Source organism: Mirounga angustirostris, unplaced genomic scaffold (genome assembly GCF_029215605.1).
Source record: "Mirounga angustirostris isolate CCGP_5_RB_7025 unplaced genomic scaffold, mMirAng1.0.hap1 SCAF_7, whole genome shotgun sequence".
In the NCBI taxonomy this organism is placed as follows: domain Eukaryota; kingdom Metazoa; phylum Chordata; class Mammalia; order Carnivora; family Phocidae; genus Mirounga; species Mirounga angustirostris.
In genome coordinates this window covers 74309737-74323889 of record NW_026991715.1, presented here as the reverse complement: position 1 = coordinate 74323889, position 14153 = coordinate 74309737, and the positions used below count along the sequence as shown (strand labels likewise).

Sequence of the window (14153 nt, the reverse complement as noted above, 5' to 3'; positions counted from 1 at the left end):
ACTCTTCCTGCATTGAACCTGGGATACTTGAGCAGAAGACAGTTAGTTGACAAACATCAGCACTTCAGAGCACTACATGTTATGCAGTATGCCAAAATGAACAACTCTAAAGAATATCTAGAGCCTCTGCGAGAGTGTATGGATCAGAAATTTTACTGTGAAGTTTCCGTAAGAATGGGTAACATTTGTAAAGGATTTACATAGCTAAAGAAATCTTTAGCTTTCTACAAAATTCAGATACCTGGAACAATGAACACAGAGTTCCCTGACAATTATGCTTAGCCTAGTTTTTTACCCTATAGTGGAGCCATATCACATACTCATTTAAATTCAGCTATATGTGGCTTTGCCATCAGTGAATGAATGAACAGATGAATAAGTAAGAAAGAGAGAGAAAGGAAGGAAGGAGGAGAAAAGAGAGAGGGGGATCAGAGAGAATGCAGGCAGTCTCATTGTCTTGCTGACAGTTTGCCTCAGAGTGAGTGTGCTGGGAAGGCATGAATCTCTTCTTATTTTGACTCAGTTTTGGTGTCCCCCTCTTTTGTGACTTCAGGAGTTTTCAGGAATAACTTTGACTATATAATTTTCACTTTGTGCTTTAACTTTGGAGCCCACCCATCACATAAATTGTGATTGCACTGTAATTTGTTAAACAATTTAAGGGATTTGAAGGTTTATTTTCCAATACTACTTTTAAGTAAATCAGATGCGTTTCTCTGTATGTTAGTACGTACATGATGGTTTTTGACATTAAAATTTCAAAATACTGCATTGAAAGTGTCCAGGTCATCCTGGGTTTCTAGTGTACAATACTGAGTTTATTTTTTATTGTTTTTAAAGATTTTATTTTTTGACAGAGAGAGAGACAGCGAGAGCGGGAACACAAGCAGGGAGAGTGGGAGAGGGAGAAGCAGGCTCCCTGCCAAGCAGGGAGCCCGATGCGGAACTCGACCCCAGGACCCTGGGATCATAACCTGAACTGAAGGCAGGCGCTTAACGACTGAGCCACCCAGGCGCCCCTGAGTTTATTTTTTTTTAAACACTTAGAAATTGGAACAGAATCACCAAGAAAATTGCAGGAATGTTTAAGTGATTAGCCAAAGAACTGAATTTCCTTATAAATCTTATGACTAGTGTTAACGTGAGCTACAATTTCAAATTATTACACCTTTGGGGATAAAAATGTTTAGACTTTAAGGTGTAACAGAAACTATAAATAATTATAAAATACTCAATAATTTAGAAGTTATAAAATGATTACTAGTATTTTATAGTCAAGATAAATATCAGACAATTCTTAACAATGCCAGTAGTCTTAGGAGGTAATCTGGTGTCTAAGATATTGAAAATAAAACTAGCATTTTACAAACACAACCAGCATGCACATGTAAAGAAAAGATATTTTTGGATTTTCAGAAAGAATTCAGAATTATGCTCCAGCTTTCACAATGTTGGGTTACTTAAATGAACATCTACAACTGAAAAAGGAAGCCACAGATGCATACCAAAGGTAAACTCTACATTTAATTAAAAGTGGTCCTTATTTATTAGTTGGCCTTTTTTTATTTAGTCTCAGTTCATGAAGAAGGTACTAAACAAATGTTCTGATTCCTTTCCTGATCTCTTATTATCTATTATTATTACATCTCTGAAGATGAAAAGACACAATTTTAAATTTTCAGCTATATTTGGGTTTCTGTTGCTCAAACCAAGAGAGGGACAGAGAGGAAAAAAAACCAAAAACCAAACTAAAAAATCTCTCAGACTTTGTTTTAGAAAAATAAAATTTTCATTTGAGACTTCGTTTAGCTTTAGACCAAGTTTTCACTTTAGACTTTGTCTAGCTTTATAAAATAAACACGTAGTTTCATTCAGAGAAGAAATGAGAACATTATGATATATTTGTTTGAATTTAAGATCTATATTTTATTCACTCAGTAGTTTTTGAACTGCTTTGTGCCAAGTATTGTCCTTGGCACTGGCAGTTCAGCAGCAAAATAAAACAGACACAGGCTCCATTCTCATGGAGCTTCTGTTCTGGTGGTGGGGAGACATATGATAAGCGTATAAACATCTGTGATGGTAATAATTGCTAAGAAAGAAAATCAAAATGTGGTAAAGGGCCAGGGAATATTAAGGCAGGTAGTGAATTTGAGGCAGGTTTAAGAGTGATAGGTTTCCTAAGGAGTTGGTTGACGCTTGGCCTGAATGAAGTGAGGCTCTAAGCCACTGGTTAAGAGGCAAGAGCATCCAGGCAGAAGGAACAACAAGAGCAAGTGCTCTGACACAGGAGTGGACTTGGTGTGTTGAAGAAACAAGGACAGTGTGCTCGAGTGAAACAGCCAACCAGGAGGGGGTAGGAAATGAAATCAACTTGAAGATTTATTCTCTGCAAATGAATTGAATGGTAAATAAGAAAATTACTATTAATGTCGTGAATACTAGGTGAAAAGTTAAAAGTCCTAATTTCATGTATCATTGCCCTAAATATAAAAAATACTTAGAAGAAGCCTTGTTAGATAAAAAATAATTGAGTTGACCGAAATGCTTTGCCATGCCCTTTTATGGATCTCTTGGTAGTTCAAAGGAGTCATCACTAGATGGTACTGGAGGCTGTATAATCAAGAAGGTATTTTTTCAGGTGTATGTGGAGGTTTATTAAAAAACACAAGTCTATTTCTTTCAGTGTCACAATAAGCTTACCTGTAAACAAACTGTAGAAATATGGTAGAATACAACAGTGAGCAGGATTTTTAAACAAAGAAAAATTAGATAGCTTTACAGTGCTTGCTAATTTTTTGTACATACTATGAATCTAACACTAGTTATACCTTTAACTTAAAATAGCAACTTCACAGTCATGTGGATATGCACCACTCTTCCTTGACTGATCACTGCTGTTGTTTTCTGCCTTAAACAACTATTTGAAGCTTAAAACCACAAATTAGGTATAAATCTAACCATTATAGTTTTTAATATACTGTATAATACTGTCTTTTAGACTGCTTTGGCAAGTATTTGTTTTTCGCATAACATCCTACATATTAGAAACTTTCCTTGGATAGTTTTCCCTAGATAATCCTTTTTAAACAGAATAGGAAGGTAAAAAAAATTTTACTAAATATCCAATTCCTGTTGATTAAGACATTTTTCTGCTTGTCCCAAGGGGACTGAACACAAGAAGATAAAAATAAGGCGTTTAGGGACTCCTTATGATTCTTTTCTTTCTCAACTGAATATTGCTTAAATATTTTTCTGTATGTAACAGGGAAGGGCACATGAAAGCACTCAATTTCCTGGCTTCCTAACTCAAACTACTGTATAAATATTTTTAAGATTGTTTGCTATATACTTGAGATAATGTCAAAACTTAAAATAGTAACACCATTGTTTCCCATATTTAGATTAAGTTTTTTGGAATATTTAAAACTCAAGTATGATAAATGATTTCACTTAGTAAGAGATCACCTTATTAAGGTAATTTTCCTGACAGACTAAAATCTAAATATTAAGAGCTTTTGTTATACCAACTTGTTGTGAACAAGTTGTTATGTGAACAAGTTGTTATGACAGCATTAAAGAATTAGAGTTAAATGAAGAAAACAAAAATTTATAGGATTGTCAATTGTCTTCAGGGTTTTTTTCCCAAAGAAAAAGTTACAAAATCTTCTGTTAAGGAAGAAGAGTAAAAGAATGCTATTGTACATAGGTAACTTAAAATACCTTGTCCTTCTTTTTAAGGGCAATGTTATTGTTACAGACTGCGGAAGACCAAGATACTTATAATGTTACAGTAAGAAATTATGGCAGATTGTTATGGTAAGCATATTTTTTTCCCATTAATTCTGTGAATTTATTAGGTTTTTCTGGTGAAAGCTATAGGACTAGTGAGGTGGTGACAAATTTCCAGAGTAGTGGGGCGTATATAGTTGAGTGGGCTGAAAATCTCCCAAGGATACATAATTCCCTCAATACTGGGCTTTGTTAATAGTTTCCTGTTCCTATACTGATACCTAAGTCCACTGTGCTTCACTGAGAAGCAGATTTAGAACTGATGGTTGTGGTCTGTACAAGAGAACATTTCAAAGAGAGGCTCTTGCTGTCTGTTGTAATAGAACCCTAGTTAACTGGAAGAGGAATTGGATTTATTTTGACTTGTTTGCTGCTTATACTTACATGGGGAATGGCTGTTGAGGACCCAGAAGCCCTTTAGAAATAGCACATAAAAATTTTTGTGTATGTGCATTTTGTGATGGAGAGAGAGCCATATAGCTTTCTTCAGATTCTCAAAGACTTTTGACTTCAAAAAGAGTTAAAAAAAAAAAAAAAAAAGATTAAAACCCAATTATTTTAGAGATTAGAATTAGGTCCAGAGAATAGAAGTATTGTGGGAGGAAGGTTTTTGGCTCAAGTTAGGGAGGTGTTCCTCAAGCTGAGAACTGCCCCCAAATTGAATGGTCCAGTTTGAAAAACATTGTTAAAACTGTAGTTTGATATTTTGGGATTAGTGCCTGTATCTTTTAAAGAGGTACATAGTAGAGATCTGAGGTAGCCAGTTCTTTTCTTTTATAACCATGTAACTGAATCATATTCATAGACAGGAAAATATTATTGTTCTGACTGCTTTTTCCTCCAATTCTTTTAAACTGTAGTGTTTAGGAGTTGATAGTTTTATCATTTCTAAGATTTTGTTGTAGCAGAAGACAGGTTGTAAGAATTATATGGAATAAATATCTGTTTTTAGTTTTGGTTTCATATAATGTAAATATTTTATTTTTTACTTTTAGTTTTTATTTTTAGTTTTCTTTTAGGGAGGGGGGAAGACAGAGGGAGAGAGAGAGTCTTAAGCAGGCTCCGTGCTTAGCACAGAGCCAGACCTGGGGCTCAGTCTTACAACACTGAGATCATGACCTGAGCCAAAATCAAGAGTTGGTTGCTTAACCGACTGAGCCACCCAGGTACCCCATCATATAATGTAAATATTTTAGAAAAAAATCTATATCTTCTATTGAAAATAGATCATGTCTTTTAAAATTTGTTTTTATTATGAAATATATTAAACATGCAAAATGCAGTATAAGTAGTGTACAGCATAATTTAATGAATAGTCACTGCCCAAATTTAACAGATCTTAAAATTGTCCATTGTCTTCAGGGTTTTTTTCCAAAGAAAAAGTTACAAATAAAATTGAAGCCCCTTGTGCCTTTCCTAGTTCTGTTCTCTACAAAAGTAATCACATGTTTGAAGATAGTGTTTATTTAAAAAAAAACAAAAAACAAAAACTTTTAATATATGTATGTATCCATATACAATCTAAGGTAGTCCTCTTTCCTTCACCAAAATATTTATCAAAATTTGAGTTTTTTTGACTTTAAAAACCTTAAATTTTTTTGATTTTTACAGTCTTTCACCTTTGGGCGCCTGAGTGGCTCAGTCGGTTGGGTGTCTGCCTTTGGCTCAGGTCGTGATCCTGGAGTCCTAGGATCGAGCCCCACATCTGGCTCCCTGCTCAGCAGAGAGTCTGCTTCTCCCTCTCCTACTGCTCTGCCTACTTGTGCTCATGCTCTGTCTCTCTATCAAATAAATAAATAAAATCTTTAAAAAAATTTTTTTTCACCTTTAGAGACTAATTTTAGAATCAAAGAATGCCTGTATTTTTAGATCCCACACCCTCCCCAAGATTAAAAGGATTTTCTAAAAAGATTTCCAATAACACATTAAAAATAAAAACAGTTTCTGATTATAGTGATGGATACGAAAAATAAAAATCTCAAGGGCAGAATGTATCCTTTCCAGGCGATGGCAGCTTCTCTTCATTTTTAAATAAGCAAAACAATTATTTTTTTGTTATTAAAAAGTATTGTACTTTAGGGGTGCCTGGGTGGCTCATTCATTTAAGCATCTGACTCTTGATTGCGGCTCAGGTCATGATCTCAGGGACTTGAGATTGAGCGCCATGTGGGGCTCCCCAGTGAGTGTGGAGCTTGGTCAAGATTCTCTCCCTCTATCTCCCTGTCCTCCCACCCCCCCACCCCCTTGCTCATGTGCTGTGCATTCTCTCCAAAAAATAAAATCAAATAAACTTTTAAAAAAAGTATTGTACTTTAGTGTCATATGTAACAATTTTTACTTTTCTTTCTATTAAATACAGAAAAGATAATCTATAGTTTTGTCTGTGGAATTTAGTTTATCTTTATACTCTCCAAAAAAAAAAAGGATGTGCAGGTAAACAGTTAAACAGTTTATACAAAGGCTAGGTTTGATTTTAATTAGGTATTTTATGCTTCTTAAGCTTGTCAGAGATGCTAGAACCATACTCATAGGGTAATATTCAACCAATATATTAAGCTTAAAGAGTTCTGTATAAAAGTCAACTTGAAATCATTTTTATACCTTGGGATTTTAGTTCAAGTTTGTTAATAAGAAAGACACTTTATAATTTAGCAGAACTAATCATTTTCATATGTAATTTAAAAGAAACAAAGTGTGGAGTTAAATTGCTCCAGTATATCTTATTTGAAATAAATGATACACCTTCTATTTTAATATGTCTTTTCTTTCGCTTTAACACTGATAGATGAAGTATGTGAAGGTATTAAAAGAACCTTGGTATAATAATCTCTTTGTATTCTTATGATATAAGCCAAAATTGTTTTTAATATTAAAAGTGAGTTATGTTTTGCTTCTTAGTTCCATTGGTGAATATGATAAAGCTATCCAGGCTTTTAAGTCAACACCCCTTGAAGAGTTAGAAGACATCATAGGTTTTGCATTGGCTTTATTTATGAAAGGTCTATATAAAGAAAGCAGCAAAGGTAAGTATGTTACTTGAAGCTAAAGGACACATCTTACTTTTCCAGGGCTGAGTGGAATTTAATCACAAGATTATGTACAGAAAGATGGAACATTGAAATGGGAGTAGGGGTTGCAATGTTTATTAAGATCCAACTAGGAGTCAGGAATGATATTAGGTACTTTTTATCTGTTCCCTCCCTTAGTACATTATTATGTGAATAGTCCTTAGAGCAGTGTTATGAGCTGAGTGTTATCTTAATTATTTATATAAGGAAACTGAGGCCCAAGATCACTTAAAGTAGAGTTAGCATTTGAAAGCAGGTCTTTGCTTAAATGTAAATTTCAGATAAGTGAAGACCTTGACCTATTGATAATAGTGGTTTGATTTTCTCCAAAAATGCTCATTGAGTACATTTTCATATATATATATATATATATATGAAATACACATATATATATATGTACCCAACCTATGTGTGTGTAGATACTGTAAGTATCTGCAGCTTGATGGTTACTGGTATGCACGTGGAAATTTTCGTGGTATCTCAATGGCTGCAGGCCTTCACATCACTTAAAGACTTCCCTATAGAGTCTGAAGATAGAAGTTAGGGGAGGGTACGTGCTATGGTGAGCGCTGTGAGTTGTGCAAGTCTGTTGAATCACAGATCTGTACCTCTGAAACAAATAATACAGTGTATGTTTAAAAAAAAAAAGAAGAAGAAGAAGATAGCAGGAGGGGAAGAATGAAGTGGGGGAATCGGAGGGGGAAATGAACCATGAGAGACGATGGACTCTGAAAAACAAACTGAGGGTTCTGGGGAGGGGGATGGGTTAGCCTTGTGATGGGTATTAAAGAGGGCACGTTCTGCATGGAGCACTGGGTGTTATATGCAAACAATGAATCATGGAACACTACATCAAAAACTAATGATGTAGTGTATAGTGATTAACATAACATAATAATAAAAAAAAAAGAAGTTAGGGAATGTCTCATAATAATCCTAATGATATCCCCAGGATCACCTTGGACCAGCTAAACCAGGTTAGATTATTTAAAATTTTTTTCCATCCACTTGAAAATAAGGAAACAATAAGATATAATTTAGTTAGACCTTTTAAAAAATAGGATTAGAAAGGGAGAAATTTCACTGTTTGTCAATCAGGATTGTATTTATATCGTTTTGTTTTTGTTTCCAACTCTGTGTAATAGCCTATGAGAGAGCCTTGTCTATTGTTGAATCAGAGCAAGACAAAGCCCATATCTTGACAGCTCTGGCAATAACGGAGTATAAACAAGGAAAAATGGATGTAGCCAAGACATTGCTATTTAAATGGTATGTATAGTTGACATCAACACTTAACATGACCAGATTATACTTAAGCATTGGATTACAAATCGGAACAATGTAAAATGAAGTTTTTAATGTTTTAGGAACTTTTTGTTGAACAAAAGGGATTGGACTGACCTGGTTGTGAACTGACAGTCATAGGTGGAGATCATGGCTTAATTTTTAGCTCTGGATCCATCCAGTCCTGCAAAACCATCCTATACTCTGTGTGTATTATTTATTTGTTTAAAAGAGTATTTGATCACCTGATCTAGTAGGATCTTAAAATTTTAATGAAGGGAGTTCTGACTGGCTTATTTTTTGGCCTCTTTCGTCCCCAAAGAGATTTTTTCCTCTTCATTTTTCTAGTTAACTTGATAAAATAAAGTTCATTTAAAACTAAAGCTTTAAAAAAATATACCAAAATAACTTGTAACTATTTCTATGTTTTTGGAATAAATTAGTAAAATAATAGCCTGTGATATCTGTGGTTATTTATAGGGTTATATGGTTAGTTATTTTTCTAAAAGCCAGGCCCCAAAACACTATTTATATTTGTATCTAAAACTTAGATATAATGAACAGAAGAGAAAGGCCCTTGGTATTTTTAACTGCTTTAGATATTTAGGGAAATTGCTGTCCCTAGAAGCCAAGGAATCTTTTTTATATTTATCTTAAAGCTGGGCTTAGTTTGGTGGCTTTTTTAACATTTTACTAAATGTTAAAATTTTACATTTTACATTTTACTAAATGTTGAAAATGTTTTAATAGTTACAGACTACTGTACTATGGCTAATAGACAATTTAAAATATTTACAGCTCTATCTTAAAGGAACCAACCACAGAAAGCCTTCAAGCCCTGTGTGCTCTCGGATTGACAATGCAGGATGCTACCCTGTCAAAAGCGGCACTTAATGAATTACTGAAGCACATCAAACAGAAAGACAATGATTATCCAAAGTGCCTTCTTACTTCAGCGATTTATGCACTGCAAGGCCGCAGTGTGGCAGTGCAGAGACAAGCATCTAAAGCTGTTCACAGGTAAATTCTGTACTTGTGAACCTGGAGTAATTATACTTGATGAGCTAATCTTTGACATTTGGACCTTATTAAGAATATAAAATGAGGGAAGTATATATTTTTGTAAACCAGAATATAGTTTTATGAAATTGCACTTAGGACCAGGTAGCTGACTATACACATTATTTCATCTATAAAGATTTTTTTAAAAATTCAGTTGATAAGGAGGTAAGAGAACAGAAATTTTGTACTTATCCAATAAGTTAAGGCCTGAACCTCATTTTAATACAAAAGTCCTTACTTATTCTCAAGTTAGTGATATGGTCTGTTTATTTGATACTGTCCAGCTTAATGGTTTTAGGAATTTTTTGGCCACTCAAACATTCACTAATGTCTTCAAAATTTAGAAAATAGAAAGCTCTTACTACTAGCAGTAGTGGTTATTTGTTTTATTTTCAGCAGTAAAGTGGGTTTTTTTTAAGATTTATTTTTTTAGAGAGTGCATGCATGCATGAATGGTGGGACGGGCAGCGGGAGAGAAACTCAAGCAGACTCTGTGCTAAGCATGGAGCCCCATGCGGGGCTCGATCACATGACCCTGAGATCACGAACCGAGCCAAAACCAAGAGTCAGACACTTAACCAGCTGAGCCACTCAGGCACCCCAGCAGTTAAGTGTTCTACGTGAAGTTTATTTTCCTTTTGCAATTTTCATCTCTGTGTTTTCCTTGAACACAACATATTAAATTTCCTTAGCTTTTCTTAATTAGATCTTAATTAATTAGATTAGACTTTATAATTATCATATTGCTGATTTTTCCTTCTTATTTTCATAAGGACTCTTGGTGTATATAGAAGATATGTTTGCTGAAAATTAAGGCACTTTCATTCACACATAGATAATTAATATATTGTTTTAGATGTATACAAGATTTTGAACTTAGGTTCTAAATAAAATGTTGGTTGTTTTTACTTTTCGTGGTTTAAAGTGACTCCCATCTCTAAGCCTTTTGCTTTTGATGATCTCTATAGTAACCCAGCTGATCCTGCTCTTTGGTCTCTGTTGTCCCGAGCAGTTGCTCAGTATACTCACCGAAGTGCAAAGGTGAGTAATGTTCTAAATTCTGGCAAAAAGATAAAATAACTTGTGATGTAGTCAGTAATATCATTTTTAGAGTATTAGCATTATCATTCTGGGAAGTAACTAATATAGCAAAGGAGTTCTGTTATTTAACCAGATTTTCCATTAGTCATTTGATAAGTAGTACACCGAGTTTCTTTCATGTACTATTGTACTGTTCTGGGCATTATGAAAGATACAAAGAAGTAGGTAGACTTTTTTTTTAATACATACAGATTATGTTAATGGCTGTGTGATTAGGTTATGTTTATAATGTTGCCATTTAGGAAGAAGTAACTGTTGTGTTTTTGGATCCCAAAAGATATTTTTATTTAAAAGCTCTTCAAAGATAAGAAAATAAGAACTAGAACATTGCTAATGTCTAAAATCTAAAAATGTGAATCTCAATATGAAGTCATTGATGTTCTATAAAAGGGATTATATATTTTCGTTTATAATGGCCAGATATTTTTAGAGGTCTGTAAAGTATTTTGTTAATTTCTGTGGTTACTATGTCCTTTCATAGTTGCTTAATTAGTGGGTAAACATAATGGTAGTAGCTAATTATGTTTTGAACACTTATTATATCTAATAATTCCACTGTCTGAAGTCTCTGTGGGTCTGATTTTGTTATTCCTACTCATTTTTGCACATGGTATTTCAAAGAACCTAGAAGAGCATCATTATTAGATACTAGAATGAAGTACTTATGTGCCAACTATTGTATATATTTTGTCATTTAATCCCAACAACCACATGAAGTAGCTGCAATTAATGTCCATTTTATAGAGAACACTTGAGACATAGAGAATAAATAACTTGTGCAAAACCACAGTTAGTATTTGTGGTGATAAATCATCCCAGATCTAACTCCTGAATCCTCCTTCTACTCTGCCAAATTTTCTGTTTTCTTTTTAATCCATCTTCTATTTGTTTTATATTAACATATTTTTAAAGGTTACTTTTTAGCATTCTTTATATGCTAAATATGATGTACAAAACATTTCTGATACAGTTCCAGTATAAAATTAGGAGACTAGTATACTTCTGAATTAAAATGAAATCATTCTCATAATTCACTTTCTTTTCCAGGTAAAATGTCTAACTGAATTTAAAAATTAAGGATTTCAAACTTACTTTACAAAAATTATGATGTATATATTTTTTTCGTTTTCAGTTTTGAGTTGATTATTGAAGCAGTGATTTGCTTCAAGGTGCTCTGGCTATTCATTTTACTAGGAACTACAGAAATTTTTAAAATACCATATTTTCATGGAGTAAACCATGTTAATCCTAAAATAAATTTGGGGATTCTGCTTCTCTTTCTCTTTCAGTCTTTCTTTTACATTCTTTTATATTGTTAGGAAATATGTACTTGTGTTTGGTGTAAAATTGTGTAACTTTTGCACCATTAATGAATATTTTAAAAGAGTAGAGTTGAAATGATTGTAGTAGAAAAGATTTTTTATAAAAATACTAAACTTAACAAAATACTAAACACCTCTTAAAGCAGTAATCATTTTATACTTCAGGAATTTGGAAGTTGTGAATGTGATAGAACTGAACTTTTCAAATAATGTGGTGGAAAGATTTTTATCAGTGTTAATTTTTATTTGTGAAAGTTTATACATTTATCTAAATATTTTCTATTATAGGGAGGTGCTATAGCAGGAAATGTGGCTCATATTTTGGACTCAAATCATGGAAAGGTTAGTTTCTCCAGTACAAAGGAAATTTCCTACTTGTTAAATAATATTATTGATGAAACAATAAAATAATTTTTCTTCCTAGGTTTAGGAAGTTATATCATACCTGATATGGTCCTTTTTTTAGTCAGTTTGAAAGTCATGGAGCTATAAAGATAATTGGCTAACACTCTTTTTCTTTTATGCAGAAGGCATTATTGTACACTGCAGTAAATCAGTTAGCTATGGGAAGCAGTTCAGAAACTGAAAAAAATATTGCACTAAAGACCATTCAGAAAGCAGCTCTTCTTTCTCCAGGTGAATATAATATAATCCATTTCATTAATTCACATTCTTCTGGTCTTGCATTTGTGACCTATAGGCACAGAGTTTGCATTTCATGAAGTAAAGGAATTTTAAGAAAATATTCTAACTCCTGCATATTATTTGATTATCTTGCATTTGACTGCTGATAATTAAGAGATAATTCTTGAAGCAGGCTGCTTCTTTCAGCCTGCTTATACTTAATAAAGTATCTGCATAAAGATACTTTATTACTCTTTATTGAAACTCTGAATTGTGTATTTTCAAGAAGTAGTTTTATTTTTGTTTTCCATAGTCTGCTTCACTGAGGTTTACCTATAGCTACTAAATTATTTAATGAACATATTTAGTTATTTTAGTTATTTTTATGGGTAGTTAGCTCCTTAAAGAGTGGGGATATGTTTTCTGGAGTAACTGTTGGAATGTCAAGGTGATGGCCTCACCTGAGCTAGCCCTTCTTTGTGTCTTTGATCACACTGATCACTGAGGAAGTACCTATGACCACATCAGTATACTTCCATTATCATTGCTAGAGGACTGGAATACCTATCAGTGTGTATTTTTACAGAATAGTATTTTTAATACGAGATACAGAATTAAATATTTTTTTTCCTGCAGACTACTTCAAACATTTGTTAAATCAGAAAACTTTTGTTTTTGGCTAGGGACTGTTAGGAAACAAATTGTACAAAATAAGTCCAATGTTCTCTTCAGAGTAAATTGTAAAGATCCTAACTAAACCACAAAATATTTAATAAATCAGAGATTATTTTATAAAACAAGTAAACAGACCAACATCTTGTTGTTTATTCTTTGTTTCATTTATGTAATAGAACAAAAAGAGACCCTAAACATTTGGAATTGTCTTTGTTACACATTGGATAAGTTTTTGATTTTTAGAGGTTAGTTCAAGATGGTATTAGATAGAATTACTCTCGAGGATTTTTACCATGGATATAGAATAATAAAAGATCTGTTAGCTTTTGATTGTGTGAGTGGCATAAACTTTAGAAAGGTGAGATTGCCCAGATAAGGTCTTCTGTAATGATCTTCTTATTTTCCCATATTATCTGGAGAGAAATACATACTCAAGGAATTAGAATCATCATATAAGATGCTTGAAAAGGGGACTGAGTAATGAAGATGAGTGCCTCTGTGAGACTTGTTTTTGGAGTCCAGTGAAAGTAAATATAATTGTAGTTATGTATAGTAGCTATATACCTAATCCTTGCAGATTTTTATCCTTGTAAACTTGTAGAACTGTATCAAAGTATAGTTTTGATATATGATATTCAAAGGAGTCTTTTCAGAAATTTAAATATAATCCCAAGAATTTAGAATTAAATAAAAAAAAATCCAATTTCTGCTAGGTCAATGCTTCTGTGATATTAAAAGGTATTTTTAGCAAATTATATTTAAAAAATTTTAGGTTCATAGTATATACATATATTTATATTATCACTTGGTTTCATAGGGAATTTGAGTTGCTGATTATTTATGGAAGAGTTAATGAAAGCAGTAATTCTTTTGAATTGTGACAGAAGAAATTACTGCCAGCTGATATCCATTTCCTCCCTCCTGAAATTAAAACTATACCCAAAAATCCCTAAAGGAGTTCTTCACTTAATCTTAGAAATAAGTTCATACTCAGAAACTGAGTCCACTTCATTTGGAATTTTGGGTTTTAGGCTTGATGACACCTGCGCCATCATCTAGTTCACTTGCCTTGTTTTATAGAAAAATGAGTCCCAAAGGGAAAGCTGGCACACATTTAATCCATGGCATTGTTAGAGCTGAAACCAGGGTCTAAAACAGTCACGTGTCTTTCATTATACAATAATCAGATCTCAGGAATTCTAAGGAATGGTTCCCATTTCCTTAT

At 33.2% G+C, this 14153-nt stretch overlaps 1 protein-coding gene across 5 annotated transcripts in view; it reads left to right on the top strand.

The window, feature by feature from the left end:
- Positions 1-14153, top strand: part of SKIC3 (SKI3 subunit of superkiller complex) — a 157760-nt gene that overhangs the window by 119122 nt on the left and 24485 nt on the right. For all 5 annotated transcript variants that reach the window (XM_064596393.1, XM_064596392.1, XM_045898797.3 and 2 more), the window contains 8 exons: positions 1417-1510; positions 3742-3819; positions 6691-6815; positions 8006-8129; positions 8943-9164; positions 10175-10247; positions 11918-11971; positions 12157-12265. In XM_064596393.1, the coding sequence (XP_064452463.1) occupies positions 1417-1510; positions 3742-3819; positions 6691-6815; positions 8006-8129; positions 8943-9164; positions 10175-10247; positions 11918-11971; positions 12157-12265 (879 nt within the window). The remainder of the gene's footprint in view (positions 1-1416; positions 1511-3741; positions 3820-6690; positions 6816-8005; positions 8130-8942; positions 9165-10174; positions 10248-11917; positions 11972-12156; positions 12266-14153) is intronic.